The following is a 12,694-nucleotide window of genomic DNA, read 5'->3' as shown; positions in this document are numbered from 1 at the left end:
CACTGATGGTGGCTCATGCCTGCCTGTCCTATTTTTTTAATGCCAAGTCCTTTGTTCTTCCTTTCACAGGTGGCCTGATTCCAGTGTCTCCATCCCTCTACCTCTTAGAACTGTTTTCCAACTTTCAGTGCTCCCAGCCTGTGGCCTCTTCCCTTTCTCCCTGTCTCCCTCTGGCTCCACTCTTTCCTGTTCAGCCTGACTTCAGGGCCACAATACTTCTAGCAATACCTTCAGTTTGGCATCCCTTGTTCTGAGGTCTCAAAACACTTGAAGAACCCCAACCCTTGATAATTTGAGCCTTCTTCACTAACTTAGTTAACTGGGGTAACTAAGCATTACAGAGAAAATTCAATAGTTTTGAATTATTGAATCAGTCCATAGGGACTGATATTAATTATGGTCTAAAATTTATAGTGGGGCCTTGGCAGCTCTCCTAAGTCTCCCTACACAACTCAGTCATGTTGAATAATCACTGTGCTTAACGTGTGTCAGTTTTTATTCTATTACCCCTTTTTGTTCTGAAAATGTTTTTGTATCCCTTATAAGAACTTGTTTAATATAGCTCAATTACAGAACGAAGAGATGAGATTTTATTTTAATGTCACAGCAACGTTAAGAGTATGTGAAAAATGACCTGAAGTGACAATATTACGTACTTGATATTCATGCCCTGTAACAATGCCATAAACTCATGCAAGACGTTTTCTATTCCTGGAATGTCCTACCCACCTCCTCTGCTTGATAATTTCCTATTCATCCTCTAAAAATTAGCTCAGTATCACCCCCTCAGTGAACACTTTCCTGCATTTCAAGAAAAAGTAGTTAGGGACTCTACCATCCATGCCTCAGTAGCATCATATGTTCTGTGTCTGTCTCCCACAGAAGGAGTAAATTTTTCAGAACAGGGGCTGGCCTTACTTAAGTTTGGTAAATGTTAGCACATGGCAGACAATCAATGCACACGTACAGAATAAATGAGTGAATCCTGGGACCCTGGACAAATTAGTTCCTTAACCTCGGAGCCTCAGGGTCCTCACTTAAAAAATATAGATACTGTATCAGAGTTGTTTCAACATTTAAATTGGAAGACAGTAATATTTACTAAATCATTTTGACAAATAGTACTCTCCTTCCTTCTAGAATATGAATGCTCCAGAACCCTAGCTATTCAAGAGGATTATCATCCCTAGATCTACTTTACCACCATATTGTCAGATGTCAGTGTAGCATGTATTTTTTCTCTCAAAATATCCTTTTTCTCTTAAAATTCTTAAAAAAAATTTTTTTTAATCTTTGTTTATTTTTGAGAGATAGAGAGAGACAGAGTGCGAGCGGGGGAGGAACAGAGAGAGAGGGAGACCAGAATCTGAAGCTGGTTCCAGGCTCTGAGCTGTCAGAAGAGAGACCAACATAGGGCTTGAACTCACATTCATGAGATCATGACCTAAGCTGAAGTCGGATGCCCAACCGACTGAGCCACCCAGGAGCCCCTCTCTTAAAATTCTTAAAAAGATTTTTATTTTTGTAAGTAATCTCACCCAGCGTGGGGCTCGAACTCACAATCCTGAGATCAAGAGCTGCATGTTCCACCAATTGAGCCAGCCAGGGGCCCCTATCCTTTTTCTTTATTAGCACTAGTGGTTGGCTTTTTTTTTTTTTTAGCCAGTTTCATTCTTTTACAAGAGTCGGATATTTGATGATTTGCAGAGAACTACAAAACAGAGTCCAGGGCAGGTAGGTAGAGGGTGACTTACCAGCTGTCTTATTCATAAATACAGGCCTTATGGTATGAAATTTATCTTTCAGAAAATGATACAAATTACGGTACAGATCCTATGCTCATAAAATGTCAAAACTAGGGGCGCCTGGGTGGCTCAGTCGGTTAAGCAGCTGACTTCGGCTTAGGTCATGATCTCGCGGTCCGTGAGCCCTGCGTCGGGCTCTGTGCTGACAGCTCAGAGCCTGGAGCCTGTTTCAGATTCTGTGTCTCCCTCTCTCTGACCCTCCCCCGTTCATGCTTTGTCTCTGTCTCAAAAATAAATAAACATTAAAAAAAAAAAAAGTCAAAACTAGAATTTAAAGCTGAGAATGCTGAAGGTCTGCTGTATTCTTGTTAGTTTCTCTAGGTTTAAAAAAAATTTTTTTTTAAATGTTTACTTATTTTTGAGACAGAGAGAGACAGAGCATGAATGGGGGAGGGTCAGAGAGAGGGAGACACAGAATCTGAAACAGGCTCCAGGCTCTGAGCTGTCAGCACAGAGCCCAATGCGGGGCTCGAACTCACGGACCGTGAGATCATGACCTGAGCCGAAGTCGGCCACTTAACCAACTGAGCCACCCAGGTGTCCCGAGGTTCTTAAAAACTTTATATCCTGAAAAATTCAAAGACATACAAAAGCAGAAAGAATAGTAGGATGAATCTCTCCAGCAGTTACTTACATCTATGTCTTAGAAATATTCAGTCATGTGACTCAGTTGTTTTTGCCTTAGTTTCCCCATCTGTAAAATGAGAACTTGGATTTTATAATACTTTTAAACTGGCTTGATGAAGCTCCTCCCTTAGAGACTTTAGGGGTAGTAAGGTACTATATCTTTTTTCAATAGAAAAAACTTATATATTGAGATTTATAATACATTTGAACACAAAGATTTTGTGGCTAAATATTCTGAAAAAAAATCACTGGACTGGACAAATTCCAACACTCTTTTCAGCTCTAAAGTATTGTGATTTTACATATTTGAGATATACTGAAATACAATATAATAAAAACAATTTACTTTTTATCTTAAAAAAAGTTTTTTTTAATGTTTATTTATTTTTGGGAGACAGAGAAACAAAGCAGGGGAGGGACAGAGAGAGAGGGAGATACAGAATAGGAAGCAGGCTCTAGGTTCTGAGCTGTCAGTACAGAGCCTGATGTGGGACTGGAACCCACGAAGTACGGGAACATGACCTGGGCCGAAGTCAGATGCTCAACCAACTGAGCCACCCAGGTCCCCCCAACCCCCCGCTTTTTTTCTGTTTTAGAGAAAAAGTGCGAGCAGGGGAGAGGGGCAGAGGGAGAGACAGAATCTTATTTATTTTAGAGACAGAGAGCATGCATGCAAGTGAGTGGGGGAGAGGGGCAGCAGGAGAAAGAATCCTAATCCATGCTGAGCGTGGAGCCCAATGTGGGGCTCGATTCCATGACCCTGGGATCATGACCTGAGTTGAAATCAAAAGTTGGATGCTCAACTGACTGAGCCACTCAGGTGCCCTCCAAATAATTTACTTTTTACATCAGTAGTTTAAACACTTTTCTGTTTTTTATTTATTTTGAGAGAGAGGGAGAGAGCATGTCTGCACACATGTGCATAGGGGAGGGGCAGAGACAGAGAGGGAAGAGAGAATTCCAAGCAGAGCCCAACTCTGGGCTCGATATTATGAACTGTGAGATCAGCACCTGAGCTGAAAAACCAAGAGTCGGATGCTCAACCAACTAAGATACCCAGGCGCCCCTTACCATTTTTCTATTCAGTCCATACTCAGTATGCATAAGTGCATGGATGGGTCAGAGTTGCTCCTTTTCCACTGACAGTTGTACAATTTCAGATATTCAGAGAAAAGAGAAAATAACTATTGGGAGTTTGGTTCTCCTGAGAAATATTTTTATGTATCTTGGGATTAGGTGAAGTCTGTTTATTCTAATGAGTTATAAACATCTTTCCTATAAATATAAATTCTAGACTCTCAGAATTACATTCCCAGAGATAATACAGAACATAAGGTGATATTTTTGAGCTCTTCAGTATTTGAGTTGCACAAGTGGAGAGATAAAATGGTAGAGAAAGGGCCAGAAAGGGAATATTCTTAAGTTCACGAGAAGGAATGATGAATTCCTTTCCTTCCACTTTGTTTTGCTGCTCATTTTCTCATTTTGCCTTAAACTGATTCCACTAGAAAAACACTGTTACCTAAGAAGCCAAATGTAGCATAGCAAAAATTGTTTAGTCTCAACAGAGCAGGATATAAAGAAAGAAGCCAGGAAATTACGGTTCAAGAGATGACAACACAGGAAAGGTAAGTTATAGTAAAATGCATAGTTTAATCAATTGATTTTTTATTAAATATGTATTTTCAACTTTACAAAACACTGTAAATAGGGAACTATATGGATGTTACTATTAAAAACATGGAAGTTGGTGCACAGGGAAAAATTAAGATTTTCTTTCCTTTACTAAATATATTTTTCTCAGATATTCAAGTGATATATAATTAATTTTCTTTTGTAATCGAGTGTCTTCAGTATTGCTAACAAGCAAGCCTCTCCCCATTCAGCTCACTCTCCCACACTCTGACAGGACTCTTCCACATCTTTCCTCTTTCCTCAAACTCATCGCCATCTTTCCCGTCCGCACTCTTCAATGATCATCTCATTTCCTATTTCACTAGGAAATAAGGAGAAAATTGAAAATAACTTCTATATGCTTCCATTTCTCATATAACTGCATCTAAAGCCATATTCTCTGCATTCATTGCTCTTGACAATCCAAGGACACCGTCTAGCAACTGTCCTTTTTCTCTTCTGTGTCCCCTCTCTCCCTACCGAACCATTCAGATCTGTACACAAATACTATCTCCCATCTTAAAAAACAAACAAACAAACAAACAAGTAAACCCAAAGACCTGCTCTTGACCCTGTATCCTCTTTTTATTTGTAACTTGATTTTCTGTTCCTTTTTTTGCAGCAAAATTGTTTATGCTGTCTCCAATTTTTCTCTTCTCAAGCCCTCTTTAACCCACTCCAGAAAGGTTACAGGCTCCCAGCAATCTATCAAAATGCTTGTCAAAGGCACTGGTGGTTTCTGGACAGCAAATCCAAAGGTCAGTTTCCAGTCCTCATCTTCCGTGATCTACTTCCACAGTGTGGGACACAGCCAATTACCCTTTCCTTTTCGAAACACGTCCCACACTTGGTTTTTCAGGACAGTCTTCCCCTTTGGTTCATTCCTTTTCTTTCACAGGTTGTTCCTTTGCAGATTCTTCCCCATCTCCCCAACCTCCAACACTGGAGTGTCCCACCCTTCAGTCTGTGGTTCTTTTCTTTATTTATAGTCACTCCCTTTAGGTCATTTAACCAAATTGCATGGCTTTAACTGCTCTGTATGTGCTGATGACGTCATGATTTCCAAAATTATGTCTTCAGCTCAGGCCTCCCCACTGAACTCTTAGTGTTATGTCCAACTGCCCACATGATGTGCCTGGCTGGATGTTAAATAGGGATCTCAAATCCTATTTGACATGCCTAACATCCAAGCTCCCAACCCCCAACCTGTTTTTCTTAGAGGCTCTGCTATTTCAGTAAGTGGAAAAACCATTTCTCTAGTTACTCAGGCCCTAAACCTTGGACTACTGAAATGGCCTCCTAACCCTTTACCTATTTCTGCCATTCCTCCTGTCGTTGCTCCCCCAAATTGTCTACTCTCTACCTAGCAGCCATAAGTCCGATGATTTTATTCCCTTGCTCTAAACCCTCCAGGAGCTTATTGTCTCACTCAGGTTATAAGTGGCTGACGAGACTCTTCATCACCTGATCCTATCTCCAATCCCCCTACTCCTCATTCTCTCTGTTCTAGACATACTGGTCTCCTGGCAGTTCCTGGGACATGACAAAAACACTCCTCCCTCAAGACCTTTGTCCCTGTTCCTCTAACTCAAATGCTCTTTCCCCAAATGTCTGCATGGCGTGCTTTCCACCTCCTTTAGGTCTCTGCTCAAATATCAGCTTTGCCAGGGAGGACTTTCTTGACTATACTCTAAAACAGCAACGTTTCTCCCCACCATGCCTTCCTACCCTGCATTATTTTTCTCCAAAACCCTCATTGCTCTTTTTAAATTATACATGTATTTATTAGCTCGTTATTTGTTTTCCTCTTAGAATACATGCTCCAAGAGGTCAGGGACTTGGTCAATTTTTTTTCACTGCTGTTTCTCTAGTGTCTAGAATAGGGCCTAGCACATGGTAAGGCAGTTAAGAGGTATCTGTTGAAGAAATGAGTAAGTCTGTGGGGGTCAAATTAAAACATTTAATTTGTATAGTTTCACCCAAAACTTGAAGATGATAAAAGACCTATAGCTTAAATAATTTTAGACTGTGGGGAGCTTGTTTGGTAAAAGGTCATAGTAACTTCTATGTGGGTCAGGTCAGTCTCCTAGAAAAAGAACAGTCCCTTCACTAGTAAATATTATGAAATATGAATGCAAAAATTTAAACAGACAAACAAAAAGAAACCACTTTTATACTTTCAGATAAATAATTCATTTACAAAGCTTCAACTTACGTTTTAAAACATGGGTCTCCAGACATCAGCTGCATACTGATCAAAACCTGAATATTAGGAAAAGAAATGTGATTATAAAAGTTTCCTTGAGAGGAGAAGCCACATTCCGCTAATCTATGCATCCGCCACAGAATCTAGGCCAATATTTTCTGTTTAGAAAGTATTAAATAAAATGATCGTTTAATTGGGTTACATCCAGTATTAAATTGCTGCTTTATACAGACACAGATTTAAAACCACTTTTTAACATTCAAAACTCTGTAACTGCAAAAATCAGAGTGGAAAAGATGGAAACAAAAAGCAAGTGCTGCCCTAATAACAGTTCTGTGGGTGTGTGCTGTGCTGGTCTAGTTTATCTGTCTTTCCTCCCCAATTCCTGTGGTGCCCGAGTGTCTGGAATGTTTCCCTCCAACTTGCCATGTTGTTGCCTCATGGGCTGCCTGAAGTGGCTTGCAAGAGCACAATGCTTCTGGCCCGTGTTCCAGCTTTAGATCAGAATTCAAACCTTTGCTAATGCTTTCTGAAATGCTGCTGTTCTCTAGTTGTGACTGTCTTTTAAGACTCAACCACAGCGGGCGGTGGGGGAGGAGGCGCCTGGGTGGCTCAGTTGGTTAAGTGTTGGACTCTTAATTTCAGCTCAGGTCATGATCTTGTGGTTGTGGTGAGATGGAGCCCTGAGTCAGTCTCTGTGCAGAGTGTGGAGCCTGATTGGGATTCATTCATTCTCTCTCTCTCCCCCTCTGCTCCTCCCCCAGACTCACTGGAGCTCTTTTTCAAAATAAATAAATAAACATTAAAAAAAAAAAAAAGACTCAGCCATAGGACCTTGTTTCCTTCTTCTGGGAGTAATAATGATAACGGTAGTAATAACAACAACATTAACAGCAATCATGATTTGAGAATTAATTATGTGCCAGGCATAAGCTGTGTTTTATAATGCAAGATTTCACTGGATCTTCAACACTCCTATGAGAGATGGATATTTTCATTTTAAGCTCAGGAGATATATTAGTATTTTCAAGATCAGGTAGCTAATAAAGGGCGGAGCTGAGATCTGAAGCTAGGACTGCACAATACTAAAACCCACAGTCTTTACGAAGAGGAGATATAGTGGCTGACATGTATCCTAATATAACCAACCTCATTTCTTTCTTATTTCTTCACCCCAGTGCCTCCACTGCTGTTCTTTTCCCCTTTGAGCACTACACTTACTAAATGTGTGCGTCTGGGCCTGCTGCGCTGGTAGCCTTATCCCCTCCACCACAGTCTGGTTTCTAACTCCGTCAAAACAGCACTCTTGAGTATCTTTAATGTCTGAGGAGGGAGGGAGATGGCACATGCAGCTCTTAAGAAATTGTGTGGGGAAGCAGAACAGAGAGAGTAGGATAGTGGTTGGAGGAGGTGAGAAGCGGTTTTTGTTTTAAACACAGCAGATACTAGAGCTGTTTCTCCGTATGTTAATGAGGATGATTCACTAGAGATAGAGAACATCAGGAGAAGGGATAGTCCAAATGGCACCGCTCTCGATTAGGCAAGCTCTGGATTCTTCAACCCAAGGGAAGCGATTGACTTCTGACAGGGAGAGGGGCATTTCCTTCATTGTAACCAGGGCAAAAAGGATAACAGGGCTGGACAGACAGGAAGAATCATAAATTCGGCAATGGGAATATGAGGGAATTTGATTTAATGGCTTCTGTTTTCTCAATAAAGGATAAAGAAAGACCATCAGTTGAGAGTAAGAGTGGTGCATAGAGATCCAAGGAGAAAGAAGGTATACAATAGAGTCTCTAGAAAAATGGGAAAGGATGCTTTCAAAGGAAGTACAGTTGCTTGATGGCAGGGAGCAAGACTGAAGGAATGGCAGCTGGATGGTTGTATGATGTTCTCCGGCAACATTCAGCAACTAGCATGCAAGTCCAGAGAGGACAGTTGAGTCTGACTGGGGTCGGGGATTACTCAGGGGAGAGCAATGAGGGAGACAGGGGCAAAGGAGCGAGGAATATTTTTGAGCATAGGATAATCATGGATCCCAGAATCAAAGCTGGATAAAGAGGGAAGTGGAAACAAGTGGAGGCTGGTAAACAATGAGAGCAGTCAGGTTAAGGATAGCCAAGTGAACAGTAGACCAAGAGGACTGGAAACATAATAGATGGGGGCAGGGGATACTTGGAACTAAAATTCTGGAGGTGGTGGAATTTCTAGAGGTAAGTCTAGACTGTGACCATGGGGTGTGGAATAGAGGTGAAGAAAAGGAAAAGGTTCCTCGAGAAGGGTAGTTTGAGGAAAGGAGAGGTCCCAGGCACATGAAAGATTAGCTAGAGGGAGAGAATGCACAGAAAAGACAGTCTGCAGGGACAGATCACCCACCAGATGGTGGAGCCATCAAAAAATGATGACAGAAGGGATGGAAAGAAAAACTGTGAGCCAGGAGCTAAGTCATCGTAAGTAGGAGAGAGAAGGTAACTAGGTGACCAGGAGATGACAGCTCAGGCCGGGAGACAGTGTGTGTGATACAGAGTGGTATGATCTATAAAAGACTAATTTCTTTGTAGGGCCAAGTGGGAGAAATGGTGTGAAAGGATCAATGGAGAGCCAAAAGGAAACTACTCCAGGAGCTGGCCCTAAGGAATAGCAGGGGATGGAATTTAAAATTAGAAGGTTATTTCAATTCCCAGAACACGTGGGTGGCTCAATCGGTTAAGTGTGGGACTCGATTTTGGCTCAGGTCATGATCTCACGGTTCAGTTCGTGAGATCAAACCCCATGTTGGGCTCCACACTGGGTGTGGAGCCTGCTTAAGATTCTCTCTCTTGGGGTGCCTGGGTGGCTCAGTAGGTTAAGAGCCTGACTCTTGATTTTGGCTTAGGTCATGATCTCATGATTTGTGAGATCAAGTCTTGCTTCAGGCTCTGTGCTGAAAGTGTGGAGTCTGCTTGGGATTCTCTCTCTCCCTCTCTCTGCCCTTCCCCTGCTCATGCTCTCTCTCTCCCTCTATAGATAAATAAACATTAAAAAAAAAAAAAAGATTCTCTCTTTTCCTCTGCTCCTCCCCTGCTTGAGTGCATGCGTGTACACGTGCCTTCTATCTCTTTCTTAAAAAAAAAAAAGAAAGAAAAAAAAGAAAGTCATTTCAATTCCTAATGAAAACACTATTCAGAGAAGGATTATCTTTCTTCTTACACTGCAAATATGAAGAAACTTAGCGGCTTGTTCAGCTTGTTTGGGATCAGTCTAAGAAGGAATAGGGCAGCCTGTTTCTTCGGAGTCTGATGCTTAGACGGCATGGCAACATGAAAAGACCACTGACTACATAATGGTAGAGATGCATTCTGGTCTCTGCTCTGCTACTGATGACTGATGACTTTAACCTTCTGAGTCTCAGCTTCTTCATCTATAAAATGGAGAGAATCTATCCCCATCTGAAGAACACTGTTTACCTTACACGGGTATATGCAAGTACTTTGAAATTTTTTTCAGTTATATTTATTGAAAACAAAGTTTGAAAAGTGTAGGTATAGGGTAATTCTTTGCTCCACTAACTTCCGACCATACAGTTTTTATTAGGAATTATTTTCCTTTCTTATCATTAGATAACTTACCATCAAGGGGTAAACTAACTAAAATACAGCAAAAGGTCTGTCCGGTGAGGCTTAGTAGGTACAAGACACTTTACAAACATATTCTGAACTGGTCTCATTTAATACTCCCACCAACCGTATGTGTTCTCTGTGGCCACCACACTATGGGGCTGCTGATGCTACTTGGAAACAACATCGCAGATGCCCAAAGTGAGTTCCACCTGTCGCTTTACTAGTTACCAGAGAACCCAGTGACTTCTATGTGCCCACCATAGCTGCTTGGGAAGTCACTTTTCGGGAGTGATACATGTTTTAAGGTATTCATTCATCATGCTCCTTACTGTCAATGAGCCTGATGCTGTAGCAGTTGTATGTACTATTCCCTGAATGTTCACAGCCTCAGAAACACCTTAGGATCATGAAGGTGAACATTTGTTACTTTTTGCTGCTTCTGTGATATGGGTAGCCTTTTTCCCTTGAAGGTGAGTATTTCAGTGTGGTGTGGTCAGCTTATGATCTCAGTACTGATTCCCATCTTGCCCTTGACTGTGTATACCTATGCTTATTCAAAGGCAGGGATTCTCATTTGTTGACATGTAAATCTCAAAACATGCTTACTTTAAGAATGGAATTATCCTGTCTTGTATTTTTGGTATCATAGCCTTCCAGTAAACAGCGACGAGTGGTATTTCCTGATCCAGCAAACTCTGCCAGGTTTAGATCTGCAAAGCCCAGCTATGAAAAGAAAGGGAATTATATTAATAGAATATCTACTAGGCTTCTATCATATTCTCCTTAAAATAAACATTCAACCCATGCTCTAGACAAGTTTTCTCAAACAATGGTCATTTGCAAGTGTGGCCACCTTAACAATACCTGCCCCATTATTTGCTTAATGTGTATCTTAAGATTGGCTCACCTTTTTGTTAAAATATATCACCTTTTCAATTCTTAAGCAATATGATCTCTGAAATCACAGACTTGATGCACTAAATATATATTTTTTCCTGTACACACTGAAATATATAACTGTTGAAGTAAAAATAATGTTTATCAAACAATTAAAATCATTCCAAGTAGCAGCAGTACTCATCCGACACTGTGGGAAACGGCAGCAGACCAATCATGCATGATCATCTGCATATTCATATAGAAAACTGATCAGACTTTCTTCTCCCCATTCTGGTTCTGGCTCCTTTCCCAGTTAATCACTGGTGACTGCAGATAGTGGCAGGTTATTAAATTCTTACTTTAAATGCAAGAAGTAGAATGATTTAAATGTATCAGACATTTTCTTTGGTATAAGCCCCTTCTAGTTCACCACCTTTCACATTTGTCTTGCTGATCTCTCTTTACCTTTCTTTTCCCCTTCCCCAAGGCTGCACCCCACAACAACGCTCTATGCTGCTATCCAGAAGTTCAGCTGAAAGCTGTTCCTCCCTCTCATTATGACCCAGGTTCTTCTCCATTTTCTGAAGTTACCAATGATTGTCCTGCACTCTTCCCTCTGATGTTGTTCAACTTCTATTTCCCGTTTCCAAGCAGTAAAGAAATATGCCCCACCCCACCCCCCCCCTTTTTTTTTTAACAAACTAAGTCTGTTCTACATGACTAAATGTATATGGAATCTTTTATTAAAAACAACAAAAAATGTTTTGAATTTGTAATTAAGCACATCTCCCTGAATACCTAATGAAGAGTATTAGCCATTTCAAGCACTGCTATGATTTTAAGCTGCCTGTTTTAAGATTTAAAAACACATACTGGACACATATGAATGGCATTCAAGATGAAGATTTTAACTACAGGCTGGAGCATTAATTTAGTAGCTTTTACTAATTTTTTTAAATGTTTATTTATTTTTGAGAGTGAGACAAAGAGACAGAGCATGAGCTGAGAAGGGGCAGAGAGAGAGGAAGACCCAGATTTCGAAGTAGGCTCCAGGTTCTGAGCTGTCAGCACAGAGCCCAATAAGGGGCTCAGACCCATGAACCGTGAAATCATGACCTGAGCCAGAGTTGGATGCTTAGCCGACTGAGCCACCCAGGTGCCCCTAGTAGCTTTTAACTGGTACAGAAAGAATGAAGAGTAAGAACTTTGAGACCAATAAAAGGGCCACAATTTCCCAATGCAGTAAGTCAGAACACATCAGGCCACAGGTGACATCTACTTAATTTTCACACGGCTACTCCGGCCTTAGGGGAGTACCTTTTAGGGGTTCAGAAGAATAGCCTGGATGCATCCAGGGCAAAGCCACATCCAAATGAGCATGTGAAGATTCACGTGGCTATTTGATTGCACATCACCCAAAGGCTCTATTTCATACATTATCCTTTTTCTTTAAACCTCCAGCACCTCCTTTCCATCCAAACTCTGCTGATGCCTTACTTTTTAATTCACTCAGAAGATAAAAGCAATCAAAAAAGTGCTTAACTTCCACAAGCTCTTACTGCCAGCCACATCTACTCACCTGCCTGCAGCTAGGCCTGCTTATTTTAAGTGAACTGGCTGTGCCCCGATCTGAGGCCACCCACTGTCCTCCGGCCTACTCAAGTTCACTGCTTCAGGAATTCCTCCCTCTCTTCTGCATTCTCAAGTTTCCCTTCTCTACTGAACCATTCCCATTCCACCACGTGGACCCGCTGGAGTTTTTGCCATCTGAATGAACAAAAAAAAACCTCATCTCACATCTCTGTCCAGTCTGTTGGACTATTTTTCTGCTCCCTTTCATAGCAAAGCTCCTTGAAAGAGTCGTCTATGTTGACTGTCTCTGGTCCCTTCATCCTTGGCCACTA

The 12,694-nt window shown here is 41.2% G+C and overlaps 1 protein-coding gene across 3 annotated transcripts in view; it reads right to left on the bottom strand.

Moving 5' to 3' along the window:
- The window catches only part of FAM102B (family with sequence similarity 102 member B), a 95,355-nt gene that overhangs the window by 18,533 nt on the left and 64,128 nt on the right, over positions 1-12,694 (bottom strand). For all 3 annotated transcript variants that reach the window (XR_003970789.1, XR_003970790.1, XM_030324728.1), the window contains exons 4-5: positions 10,518-10,634; positions 6,322-6,368 (exon numbers count right to left, since the gene is read on the bottom strand). Coding sequence is in view for 1 of the 3 variants with exons in the window: in XM_030324728.1 (XP_030180588.1) it covers positions 6,322-6,368; positions 10,518-10,634 (164 nt within the window). In the remaining 2 variants the exon portion in view is untranslated. The remainder of the gene's footprint in view (positions 1-6,321; positions 6,369-10,517; positions 10,635-12,694) is intronic.

The sequence above is a fragment of the Lynx canadensis genome, chromosome C1 (genome assembly GCF_007474595.2).
Source record: "Lynx canadensis isolate LIC74 chromosome C1, mLynCan4.pri.v2, whole genome shotgun sequence".
Taxonomy (NCBI): Eukaryota; Metazoa; Chordata; class Mammalia; order Carnivora; family Felidae; genus Lynx; species Lynx canadensis.
Note: the sequence above shows the minus strand (reverse complement) of the source record. Positions and strands in the feature narration are given on the sequence as shown.